A 12,023-nucleotide genomic window follows, 5' to 3' on the forward strand; every position below is an offset into this window, starting at 1 on the left:
GTTGTCGCCTGTGTGGAAGAGTTGAACCCTCAGCACTTCCGATAACGTTTTTTCAAAGTTCCGCGGTCGGTTCTGCCCTCTGGAGACGCCGCTGGCACGCTCAACCATAGGCCTGGCGAACCCCGAGTGCCCGGGCTGCGACCGGGACACCGCCGGGAACGGGGCCTCCACCACTCTTCCGGAACCTCACGGACCTCCGCGGACAAAAGAGGGGGGTGCACGACAGGAAAGGGCGGGGGGAGAGGCGGACAGCTTCTGAGGGAGACGCCGGGCGCTCAAAGGGGCGGGCGGGAGGGAAAGTCGCGCCCCGACTGGTAAGCCACAGGCCTGTCGTGGAAACGCCCGGGCCCCGTGGCGTCCCCTCATCCAGTGCGTTTGCTCTCCTCATTCCCACCGACCAGGGCAGACGCACGCACACCAGGTGAGGAGACTCCAGACGCGCGCGACAGGTGGGCGCGGGCCCAGCGCCAGGCTCGCGGGCTCCGCGCGGGCCGCACGTTTGCGCCCGCCGAGCCGCCGTAGCCCCGCCCCCTCGGCGCGTGGCGCCCGTGACGCCCGTGACGCCAGGCGCGCGGGCCACTCTCCTTACAGAGGTCGCTCTGGTCCGAACGTTCGCCCTCCGCTGCGCCTGCGCAGTCGGGAGGGGAAGTGAGGCGGTTTCCTCGGCGCCTTTTCCGGCAGCGGCGGCGGCCAGAGCTGGGAGGAGGAGGTTGGAGGCCGGAGGGAGCCCGCGCGCTCGGGGCGGCGGCTGGAGGTAAAAACCTCGCGGGGTCGAGCCGGAACGGCGGGCCGCCTCGGCCTCCCGCTGCCCTCAGGAGTTCCCGCGGTAACTCCCTTCTCCCTTGTCTGTGTCTCCGCAGGCGGCGCACCGAGCTCCCGCGAGGATCAATGACCTGACGGGGCGCCGAAGCCGCGTTCCTCCTCGGGTGGTCTGGGTGCGTGGTGAGCCCGGCGTTGGGGGACCGGCGGGCGGGCGGACGAGCGAGCGGCCCGCAGTCTCCCGCGGCGGGGTGAGGCCGAGGCGGCGGAGCGGGAAGCGCGGCGGCGCTCGCGCGGCGCCTGCGGGGGGAAGGGCAGTTCCGGGCCGGGCCGCGCCTCAGCAGGGCGGCGGCTCTCCCAGCGCGGACTCGGGGGCCCCGGCGGCGGCGGCGGCGGCGGCGGCGACTGGAGGCTTTTGAGTTGTGTGGCCGGTGATGTGCGAGTGAGCGACGGGCCCGGGCCTCTGTCCTCCAGGAGGCGACTTCCAGGCAGGCCGCTCGTGCGCCCTCGCGGCGGGGCAGGCTTCGTTTCGGTCTCGCGGCGGCGGCGGCGTTGTTGGTAGAGGGGACCCGGGACACCTGAATGCCCCCGGCCCCGGCACTTCCGACGCGATGGGGAAGGTGCTATCCAAAATCTTCGGGAACAAGGAAATGCGGATCCTCATGTTGGGGCTGGACGCAGCCGGCAAGACCACGATCCTGTACAAGTTGAAGCTGGGCCAGTCGGTCACCACCATTCCCACCGTGGGTTTCAACGTGGAGACGGTGACTTACAAAAACGTCAAGTTCAACGTGTGGGATGTGGGCGGCCAGGACAAGATCCGGCCGCTCTGGCGGCATTACTACACCGGGACCCAGGGTCTGATCTTCGTCGTGGACTGCGCCGACCGCGATCGCATCGACGAGGCCCGCCAGGAGCTGCACCGCATTATCAATGACCGGGAGATGAGGGACGCCATAATCCTCATCTTCGCCAACAAGCAGGACCTGCCCGATGCCATGAAACCCCACGAGATCCAGGAGAAACTGGGCCTGACCCGGATTCGGGACAGGAACTGGTATGTGCAGCCCTCCTGTGCCACCTCGGGGGACGGACTCTATGAGGGGCTCACATGGTTAACCTCTAACTACAAATCCTAATGAGCATTCTCCACCCATTCCCGGAAGGAGAGAAATCAAAAACCCATTCATAGGATTATCGCCACCATCATCACCTCTTCAATTGCCACTTTCTCTTTTGAATTTGAACTCTGGAGTTACTGTTCTACGTTTTAGGGGTGGGGGTTGGGGTTTCTCTCTCTCTCTCTTTTTTTTTCCCCTTTTCCTTTATCACCTTTTTTTCTTTTCTTTTTTTTTTTCCTTTTTGGCTTTGCGTTAGTATGCTCAGATTTGACATTTGACCTGAACACAGTGCTAGATGCTCTTACTGACTTCCAGCAAATGGGGTGGGGAAATATAGCATTTCTTGGTAAAGTCCTTTATAATAATGGTTTGATTTTTTATTTCGAGAGAATCTTTTTTTTCCAATGTATGCTTTTTTCCTTTTTGCCCAGTTTCCTTATCACTTGCTGTAGATGGCTTATTTTGCATTCATGCAGACTGTGTTGCAAGTCTGTTTCATCTAGTAAACTGAAAATTATTGCTTAATCAAACTGCCGTTTGTCTTTTATATTGAAGGCCTCCTCTCCTCCCTGGTTAGCTCTTAGTAATTTCAAATGTGACCTTTTATATCTTAAGACCAGTATGGTAAATAGCCCACAGTGGCAAATAATGAGTAATACCAATGTAATATGTTCCAGTTGCACATCAGTATGTTAAAACAGGTAATGTAAGAGGTTCTTTGAAATGTCAACAACTAAGTTCTGAAACGTATATCATGCATGAGTAGGAATAAAACCCAAGTTCCTCAAAACATAGCTAACTTATGCTGCATAAAAATAATGAAAAGTGTAACTAGTCAAGGACGCAGATTGTTTTACACTGCAAAGTTAATTAGCAGCTTTACTATGCTGTTTTCTTCTTTTCTTAAAAATATACTCTTTCCGGAAAACGGAGCAATAATGGTGTATGCCACACAGATGAACTATTTGTAGATATTTTAAGTAACTTTTTGGGCAAAACTGGAATATATACTATTACTTCAAATGTCTAAGACCAGTAGTTTTAAAATTACTAAAACATTTACTTTGTTCACTTAAAAGAAAGCAAACAATTCAAGTTATATGCAACTTTTACCTAGTTGAAAAAATACACATTCCTGTTTTCACATTACAGCAACTGATTTAAAGATGAAATCGTTCATAGATAAGTGATTACATCTCCATTAATTAGAACACTGGAAAAAATATTAAGAAAAATCTTGATTTTACTTGATTGTAGGATTAACCCATGCAAATAGAAACCCTGTTGGTTCGCTTAGTACACCATCTTTAAGGAAAGAAATGTGATGAGTGAATGATGTATAGACTTGAGGAATGAGGATTAAAAGGGGAAGTGGGATGAAGAGAAAGAACCTACAAGATGACAATGAATGTAAACTTTCTTTAAGGGTAAGCAGTGTGCTCACTGGTGGTATCCAGATCTTAACAAGAACTAGTTAGGACCTGTAACTAGATTGAGACCACTAACATTTTGAACCAAATGTTAATGCTTGAATCTGAACTAGGAAGCAACATCTGGTTCTTACATGGCCTTAGGATTAGTTTTAGTGATCCTCAAGGAATAAAACTTAGGGAATTTCAGAAATGTAGACTGCAAAGGCAGTAAGTATATAGCAAAAGGTTGGAGTGGTTTTGTTTATGAGGGTGTCTGAAAACAAATTGAACCGGATATCATGGTATAGTTGGACAGTATTGGTCCTTCACGTTTTGGCCATATTGTAGGAGCTTTTACCAAAGATTTATGAGATGCAGAAGGGTATTAAAAAAAGCAAGTGTTCAAAAATAAAACATTTTACTTAAAGCAGATGCGAAAAGGTGCTATGTTGTAGGCTCCTGCTGGCAGAGGGATTTTTGAATTCAAGATGCAACTAAACTATAACTTTCTCAGTTTCACTTTAAAAGTATGTTCTCAGTTTCACTTTTAAAATATAGCTAAAGATGAGGCTGATAAACACATTTAAGAACATTTTGGTTGCTGTTTATAATTCCTAAAGCTCCACCATAAATGTAATTCTTAGTGTTTTTAAGTGATTACAGTTTAAGGTACATAAACATGGGCTATACAAATATCAATGCTATAGTAACATCCTGATACAAAACAAGCACAAAGGTATAAATGCCTAAACTGGAGGAAACTTGAAACCCTCATGTTAATTCTTAAATGTAGTGTTTCTAACTTGTGACAGACAGGTTGATAGGCAGCCATTTTTTTTTTTTTTTTGTCTTAACTGGGGGACATAGTTAAAATTTTATACATGAAGTGATTGCTCTTACTGAATGTTGCAGGTGAGATGTGGTTACTTTTACTTTATTTGAAATGTCTGAAAAGGGGGGAGGGGGGAAAGAAAATACTTGAAATTTGGAAAACCCTAAACCTTTTGGAAAGAAATTGTAATTTTCACTTACATTTTCTTTTAAGCGTATGAAAGGTTTATAATTGATGTAGTTAAATTGAATCATAACTATAATCATGGAGCAGGTACTCCTAGCCTGCAAAAAAAAAGTTATAATCTAATGATTAAAAAAATAAGATCCTGAAGTTCTTGTTTAATTGCATCAATTTCTGTATTTATGTGAATTTATAAACTGCAGTAAGTTTTGAATGAGATTGATCTTGTCTAAGTAAATGAGTCTGTAGACCGTGATCTTCCCAAACTAAAAAGTATAGTACTTGGAATTGTGTTCTTTATGGTTGTAGTGTTGGTAAAGCACTAAAATGCAGAAAATAAAGGAATTACACAGCGCAGTTTCTCACGTTATGTTACTGGTTGAACTAGAAAAGTGGGGTGTGTTGGTGTCTCGGGCTGTGTTATTCTCTAGGATTACATGGTAAAAGATTGACTTAATTTGGGAGCCCCTGGCTTTTATAAGAACAAGGACAACCAAGAATCAGTTTGGTTCTTCTAAGTGCTGGCTGTTTAAAGAGGTTTGCCCTGTTTTAGTTTCACCAAACCGTATTTCATGACGCTAGAACACAAGAACAGTTGAAAAACACTTAAAAGCAAGGTCTTCGCTGCCTTTTCAAATTGCAGTTGTAGCATTTTAAAAAGTCCAGGATTGTGAAGGTAAAATGGATCTACAGATGTAAGCCCACTGTACTACCTTTGGTAGTAGACTTGGAGTTTAAAAGTTTCTTTTCTTTTTTTGGTCAGTTGTGGGGCTTGAACTCTGGGCCTGGACACTGTCACTCAATTCAAGACCACTTGAGCCACAGTGCCACTTCAGTTTTCTGGTGGTTTTTATTGGAAACAATAGTCTCACAAACTTTCTGCCTTGGCTGGCTTTGAACCATGATCCTCAGATCTCAGCCTGAGTAGCAAGGATTACAGGCATGAACCACCGGCACCAGGCTAAAAGTTTCTATTAGAGGTCAAGGTTGCTTATCTTATTTGGACAGAAATGTTGCCATATAGAAACTAAAATTATATCTAATAGCTTGGATAATTTTTTTTAAGTTTTTGTAAGCATTCCAGTCGACCTGCAATTTTTGTAGTTTGACTTTGTAATGTCATATATAGTATGGTTTAACCCTCCCTCATTAATAATGTGATTTTTACACTCAATTTTCCAGTGATAATAGAAAATATTTTCTTTAGTCCCTTATAATGCTTTAATATAAGGGTTATAGTAAGGTTAGAAGTAAAAATTATAAAAACCACATACAGCAATTACAAATAACTTTCAAACCTGACCATTGTAATTAAAATTTAGCATTCAATAGAATTTAGCTTTTTGCTAAATTCTGATTATATTATTTGCAAGTTTATAAACAGTATAGCTTAAGTAGTAAGTATGCCTGACTAGCAAACAGGAGGCTCTGAGTTCAAACCCCACTACTGTGAAAGGGGTGGGGTGGGGGTGGGGGCAGGTGTGTGGAAGCAAACTAACTTCTAAGCCAGACTTCAAAGTTGCCAGACTGGTTGAGCTGGCAGGGGACACAGTGTGGGTGAGATCAAAGAACAGAACTGGTCTGTAGTAGGATTTAGGAATTAAAATTGTGATTTGTTTTTACATCAGCTAAAGATAAACTTAAAGAGAATTAGATTGTAAGAACTACCCACTTTGGGATTGTAGACAGTGCTTTAATTGCTTTTTCTTGTTTTGTTTTTGTGAATTAGAGTCTTATTGTTAGCCTAGGCTGGCCTGACTTAGTTCTCTTCCTTCTGCCTCCAAAATGCTAAGGTTACAAATATGAGTCACCACGCATAGAGAATATACTTTGCGTGCATGTATGTCTGTACTGGACCTTGAACTCAGAGCCTGGATGCTATCCTTTAGCTTTTTCACTCAAGGCCTCTGCTCTGCCACTTGAACCACAGCTCCACTTTGAGTTGGTGGTTAGAGATAAGAGTCATAGACTTTCCTACTGGAGTTACCTTCAGACGATCTCAGCCTCCTGAGTAGTAGGTAGGATTACAGGTATGTGCCACCAGCATGTGGTTCATATACTTAAATTTTAAACTATTTTCTCCTATTTAAAGTGTTTTATGGATACTTTAAAGAAATTTGTTATATGTGACTTTTGTCCTTGAATATCCTATACTTGCTACATTATTTCACAAGGTACACTTATTTCTGCTATTGTTTTGCTGTGTAAGTGTAGGATAGATTGATGTATTGGTGCCCACTACTGTGCCTGGAACTGTTCAGATGCAGTGAAGAAAATCTGCTCTCATGGAACTTCCATGAGGGAGGGTCAGATGGTAAATACGAAAGTATATTAGGTGATACACTAGATAACATATAGAATGTTGTGTGGGTAGGGGAGTATGTTCAGAGAAGGCTTCACTGAGAAGGTGACATTTGAGCAGATATTTGAAGGAAGTATCAGTGTAATAATTAACATAGAAGCAAAATGATAAAATATACAACAAAGTTTAGTTGATGGCCAAGAGCAATCCTGGTTGCTGCCTGTTTGAGTTAGCGTGTTATAAGTGTTTTTGTAAGCTGGGTGCCAGTGGCTCACACCTGTAATATTACCTTGCTACTCAGGCGGAGATCTGAGGATTGTGGTTCAAAGCCAGTCTGGGCAGGAAAGTCTTAAGAGACTCATCTCTATTTAGCCACCAGAAAGCCGGAAGTTGTGTTGTAACTCAAGTGGTAGTAGCTCAAGTGGTAGAGCATTTAACTTGAGCTGAAGAGCTCAGGGACAGGGCCCAGGCCTAGAGTTCAAGCCCCACAACAGACAAAAACAAAAAGAATGTTTTTGTTTTTTGGTTAGTTGTGGGGCTTGAACTCAGGGCCTGTGTGCTGTTCCTTAGCTTTTCCTACTCAAGGCGAGCACGTTACCAATTTGAGATACTTCCAGTTTTCTGGTGGTTAATTGGAGATAAGAGTCTCATGGACTTTATTGACTGTGCTGGCTTTGAATTACTATCTCAGCCTCCTGAGTAATTAGATTACAAGTGCCCAGTGTAAGAATGTATTTTTACATTTATTTAAAAAAATTACTATAAAGGTGATCTATAGAGGGGTTACATAAGTCAGATAATGCGTACATTTCTTTTTGGACAATTTTTTTTCTTTTTTTGGTGGGTCCTAGGTTTGAACTCTGGGCTTGGACACTGTCCCTCAGCTCTTCAGCTCAAGGGGAGCGCTTTACCCCTTGAGCCACAGTGCCACTTATGGTTTTCTGGTGGTTTATTGGAGGTAAGAGTCTCACAGGGGCTGGGAAGATAGCTCAGTGGTAGAGTGCTTACCTTGCATGCATGAGGCCCTGGGTTCAATTCCTCAGCACCACATAAGCAGAAAAAGCCAGAAGTGGCACTGTGGCTCAAGTGGTAGAGCGCTACCCTTGAGCTGAAAAGCTGAGGGACAGTACCCAGGCCCAGATTCAGGCCCCACAACTGGGAAAAAATAAAGAGTCTCACAGACTTTCCTTCCTGGGCTGGCTTTGAACCATAATCCTCAGATCTCAGCCTCCTTAGTAGCTAGGATTACAGGCGTGATCCACTGGGGCCTGGCTTTATTAAATTTTTGAAGGAGTTTTAAAGACTAAGATGGATATGTGACAGGTACAGTATTGTGGCCTAAAAATCACATATTTTCCTATTTGGCCTTTATGGAAAGGGATTGACTCTAAATTTAAAGCCACTTTTTTTTTCAAACATTAAAGTATATAGGAAATCCAATAGTTTAAAGCAGATTATTGTTTTTGTTTGTTTTTGTCAGTTGTGGGGCTTGAACTCTGGGCCTGGGCCAGTGTGTATTCAGTGAGCCCTGAGACTTGTGAGTAAACTAATACAGATTTTTTTTTCTCATACATTTAAGTGTATGACACTAGTAATTTCTGTTTTTATTGTAACATTCTGCAAAGTTGTGAGTAATTTTAAATATTTCTCTTACTGTTATAGTGGTTTGATTTTGGATTAAATGTGATTTTCTTAAAATTCTCTTTCAGATAATCTAGATTAGTCTGGAATAGATAACATCACTTAATTGTGACTTTTATTTACTTGATACTGCTACAATGAAGGCCTGAGTCCAGTATTTTATATTATGAAACTTTTTAAGAGGAAGTGCTTATTGACATGGAAACTAATATGTTGCATGATATTTGGTTTCTTTCAGTATTATTCTCATAACAAATATAAACTAAGAAAATAAGTGAAAGGACTCTTACCTGAAGAATTGTTCTATACTAATATAGTAGTATATGGGAACATATCACTGTTTTAAAAGAGAAACTAGACAAAGTAGATACTTTGTTACGGAAGTTTTATGAAGGACATTTTTGTCTGTGTGTTAAGGTATCAGCACATGAACTCAGGACCTCCCACTCTTGCTTGACTTTTTTGTACACTCTGCTGCTTGAGTTATACCTCCAGTCCAGCTACAAATAAACTAGAAAAGTAAAAAGGCCAGAGTTCATAGAAAGATGTATATGAAACTGGTTATTAATAGCCACATAGCTAAATAAACTGGACTGAGAAGATCATAGTATATAAAAGTTAAAGAAATGTGTTTGGAGTATAGAAGCAGGGATATAAATCTTTCAAGTTTGTTAATAACATGACAAAACCAAAGTACTTAACTTTTTCTTTTCTTTCTTTCTTCTTTTTTTCCAGTACTATGGCTTGAACTCAGGGCGCTGGGTGCTGTCCCCTTTTGCTCAGGCTGGCACTCAATCACTTAAGGCACAGCTCTACTTTAGGCTTTTTGGTTGTTAGTTGAAGATAGTTTTATGGACTTTCGTGCCTGGGCTGGCTTTGAACCTTGATGCTCAGATCTCAGCCTCTTGAGTTAGAATTAAGGCATAAGCCACCAGTGCCTGCCTCTAATTTTTTTTTTTTTTTTTTTTTTTTTTTTTTTTGTCCTGTGGCTTGAACCATGGCCTGGGTACTGACCCTGAGCTTCTTTTGCTCAAGGCTAGAGCTCTACCACTTGAGCCACAGCGCCACTTCTAGCTTTTTCTGTTTATGTGAAATATTTACTGAGGAATTGAACCCAGGGCTTCATGCATGCTAGGCAAGCATTCTACCACTAAGCCACATTCCCAGCCTGTATTTGTTTTAAAATAATAATCTGTTTTAGTATAACAGGATACACTAGAAGAGAAATGGAGGAGAGAAATGGTTATTCTCCAGGAAATGAGAGTTAAGGACTCCCTTTCTAAATTTTTATGAATAATCAAATTGAGCAATATTCTAAGAATAGTAAGAGCATTTGTTGGATGTTTGCAGTATATTAGGTATTGTTCTAAGTATTTCTCTAAATCCTTACAACTTTGAGAGATAGGACTCCAAGCTTAAAGGTTAGGAAACTGAGGCACAGAGAAATGCTGGAGGTGGTACTGTGGCTCAAGTGGTAGAGCGCTAGCCTTGAGCTGAAGAGTTGAGGGACAGAGCCCAGGCCCAGAATTCCGGCCCCACGACCAGCAAAAAAAAAAAAAAAAAAAAGTGCTAGCCTTGACCACAGAGAGGCTCAGGAACAGTGTGCCCAGGTCCTGGGTTCAAGCCCCAGGATTGGCAAAAATAAATCAGAAAGCAATACTAATGAAGTGGCAAAATATATCACTAGAGAAGAGTATGCTATCACAAAAGCATCATTTCTGGAAAGAAAGGATGTATATCAAATTTCAGTGAAGAAACAGATAATTGGTAATGTGTCCTGTTTGCAATCTTTTTTTTTTTGGGGGGGGGGGTCTGGTCATGGGGCCTGAACTCTGGGCCTGGGCGCTGTCCCTCAGCTCTTCAGCTCAAGGCTAGCGCTCTACAACTTGAGCCACAGCACCACTTCCGGCTTTTTTCTTTTTGCTTATGTGATGCTGAGGAATCGAACCCAGGGCCTCATGCATGCAAGGCAAGCACTCTTCCACTGAGCCACCTTCCCAGCCGTCTCCCTCCTTTTTTTGTGCCCATATTCAGGGTCTCATGTTTTTGCCAAGTTTTTTGCTCAAGGCTGGCTCTCTACCACTTGAGCCACATCTTCACTTTGTAGTGATTACTCCTGGAGCAGTATGTCCCTCCCACAAAATATAGTGCACTTTCATGTTCAATTTTCATATATTAGTACTCAAAATGTGAAAAAATACGTGCATCTTTTCAAGCAGATTTTTTTCTTTAGTATGTCACAATATAAGAATAACTACAGTTTATGTTCTTTCATAGAAAATCTTCACCATATGAATGTTATTTTACTTGAAAGCCTATTTCAATCGGAACTAGCCACATTCCAGTGCTCAGCCACCCCAGTTAGCTGGCTAATGACTATCAGATTTTACAGTATGTTTCTTAGTTTTTTTTAATATTTTTTTTCGTCGGTCGTGGGGCTTGAACTCTGGGCCTGGACGCTGTCCCTCAGCTCTTCAGCTCAAGGTGAGCACTCTACCACTTGAACTACAGCACCACTCCCGATTTTCTGGTGGTTTATTGGAGATCAGAGTTTCATGGACTTTCCTGCCTGGGCTGGCTTTGAACCGCAACCTCAGATCTCAGCCTCCTGAGTAGCTAGGATTATAGGCATGAGACACTGGTGCCCGGCTTTTTAAAAAATATTTTTTATTGTAAAGACAGTGTACAGTGGGGTTACAGTTACATAAGGTAATGAGTACATTTCCTATCAAGCATTGTTACCCCCTCCTTTGTTTTTCCCCTACTATCCCTTTCCTTCCCACCTCCCCAACTCTTCCCTCCCCCTTCCCAAGTTGTAAAGTTCATTTTCAACATAGTGTCTTGTATGTCCCATCCTTACGAGTCAACTTGTATCCTTGTTTTAGCATTTTGTTATTTCCCTTCCCCTCCCCAAATTAGAAAAATGTATATACAAGATGTAGGGCACCAGAATCAAATACAGTGACAACAGGGGTTATACCATGGGGGAAGAACATATAAGAGAAATAAAAGAAAAATCACGTAATACATTAAAAACAACATCATCAAAGAAAAAAAAAAAACCTCTTGTGTCCCTATCTTGGAGTTCATTTCGCTTAGCATCATCTTATATGGTCATATGTACATAGCTTTTGACCTTGTCCTCGATGTCTACTAGTTATTGCAAATAAGGGAAACCATGGGACCTACATTTCTTGGGGTCTGGCTTACTTAATATAATTTTTTCCAAGTCTTTCCATTTCCTAACAAATGGGGTGGTGTCGTTCTTTCTGATTGAGGCACAGAATTCCATTTGTATGTGTGTGTGTGTGTGCGCGCACACACATGTATCACACTTTCTTGATCCAGTCATCTACTAAGGGGCATCTGGGTTGGTTCCATATCTTAGCTATGGTGAATAATGCTGCAATAAACATAGTTGTGCTGGTAGCTTTAGTATGGCCTTGTTTGTGATCATCTGGGTAAATGCCCAAAAGTGGGATTGCTGGGTCATAGGGGAGCTCTATGTGGAGTCTTTTAGGAACCTCCATACTACTTTCTAGAGTGGTTGAACAAGTTTACACTCCCACCAACAATGCAGTAGGGTTCCCTTTTGGCATCCCCTCCAACATCTGTTATTAGACTTCTTGATTCTAGCCATTCTAACTGGCTAGAGCAGTTGAGCATTTCTTGTTATTTTATTAATAAGTTTTTTTGTTGTGAAAATGCTGTACAGAGGGGTTACAATTACATGAGCAAGGAAATGCGTATATTTCTTATCAAGCATTGTTGCC

At 42.8% G+C, this 12,023-nt stretch overlaps 1 protein-coding gene across 1 annotated transcript; it reads left to right on the forward strand.

Annotated features, from left to right (window-relative positions):
* Positions 1–1,128: 1,128 nt before the first annotated feature.
* LOC138839103 (ADP-ribosylation factor 6) lies at positions 1,129–4,664 on the forward strand. Its single transcript, XM_070038764.1, has one exon. It carries the CDS (start codon positions 1,371–1,373, stop codon positions 1,896–1,898), a length of 528 nt encoding a protein of 175 aa, XP_069894865.1. The 5' UTR covers positions 1,129–1,370; the 3' UTR covers positions 1,899–4,664.
* The last annotated feature ends 7,359 nt before the right edge of the window (positions 4,665–12,023 follow it).

Source organism: Dipodomys merriami, unplaced genomic scaffold (assembly GCF_024711535.1).
Source record: "Dipodomys merriami isolate MVZ:Mamm:240054 unplaced genomic scaffold, mDipMer1.0.p SCAF_2929, whole genome shotgun sequence".
Lineage (NCBI taxonomy): Eukaryota > Metazoa > Chordata > Mammalia > Rodentia > Heteromyidae > Dipodomys > Dipodomys merriami.

Bases quoted from the DNA above. Each gene is read 5' to 3' on its own strand.
- LOC138839103 (XM_070038764.1), top strand. From the start codon at position 1,371: ATGGGGAAGGTGCTATCCAAAATCTTCGGGAACAAGGAAATGCGGATC.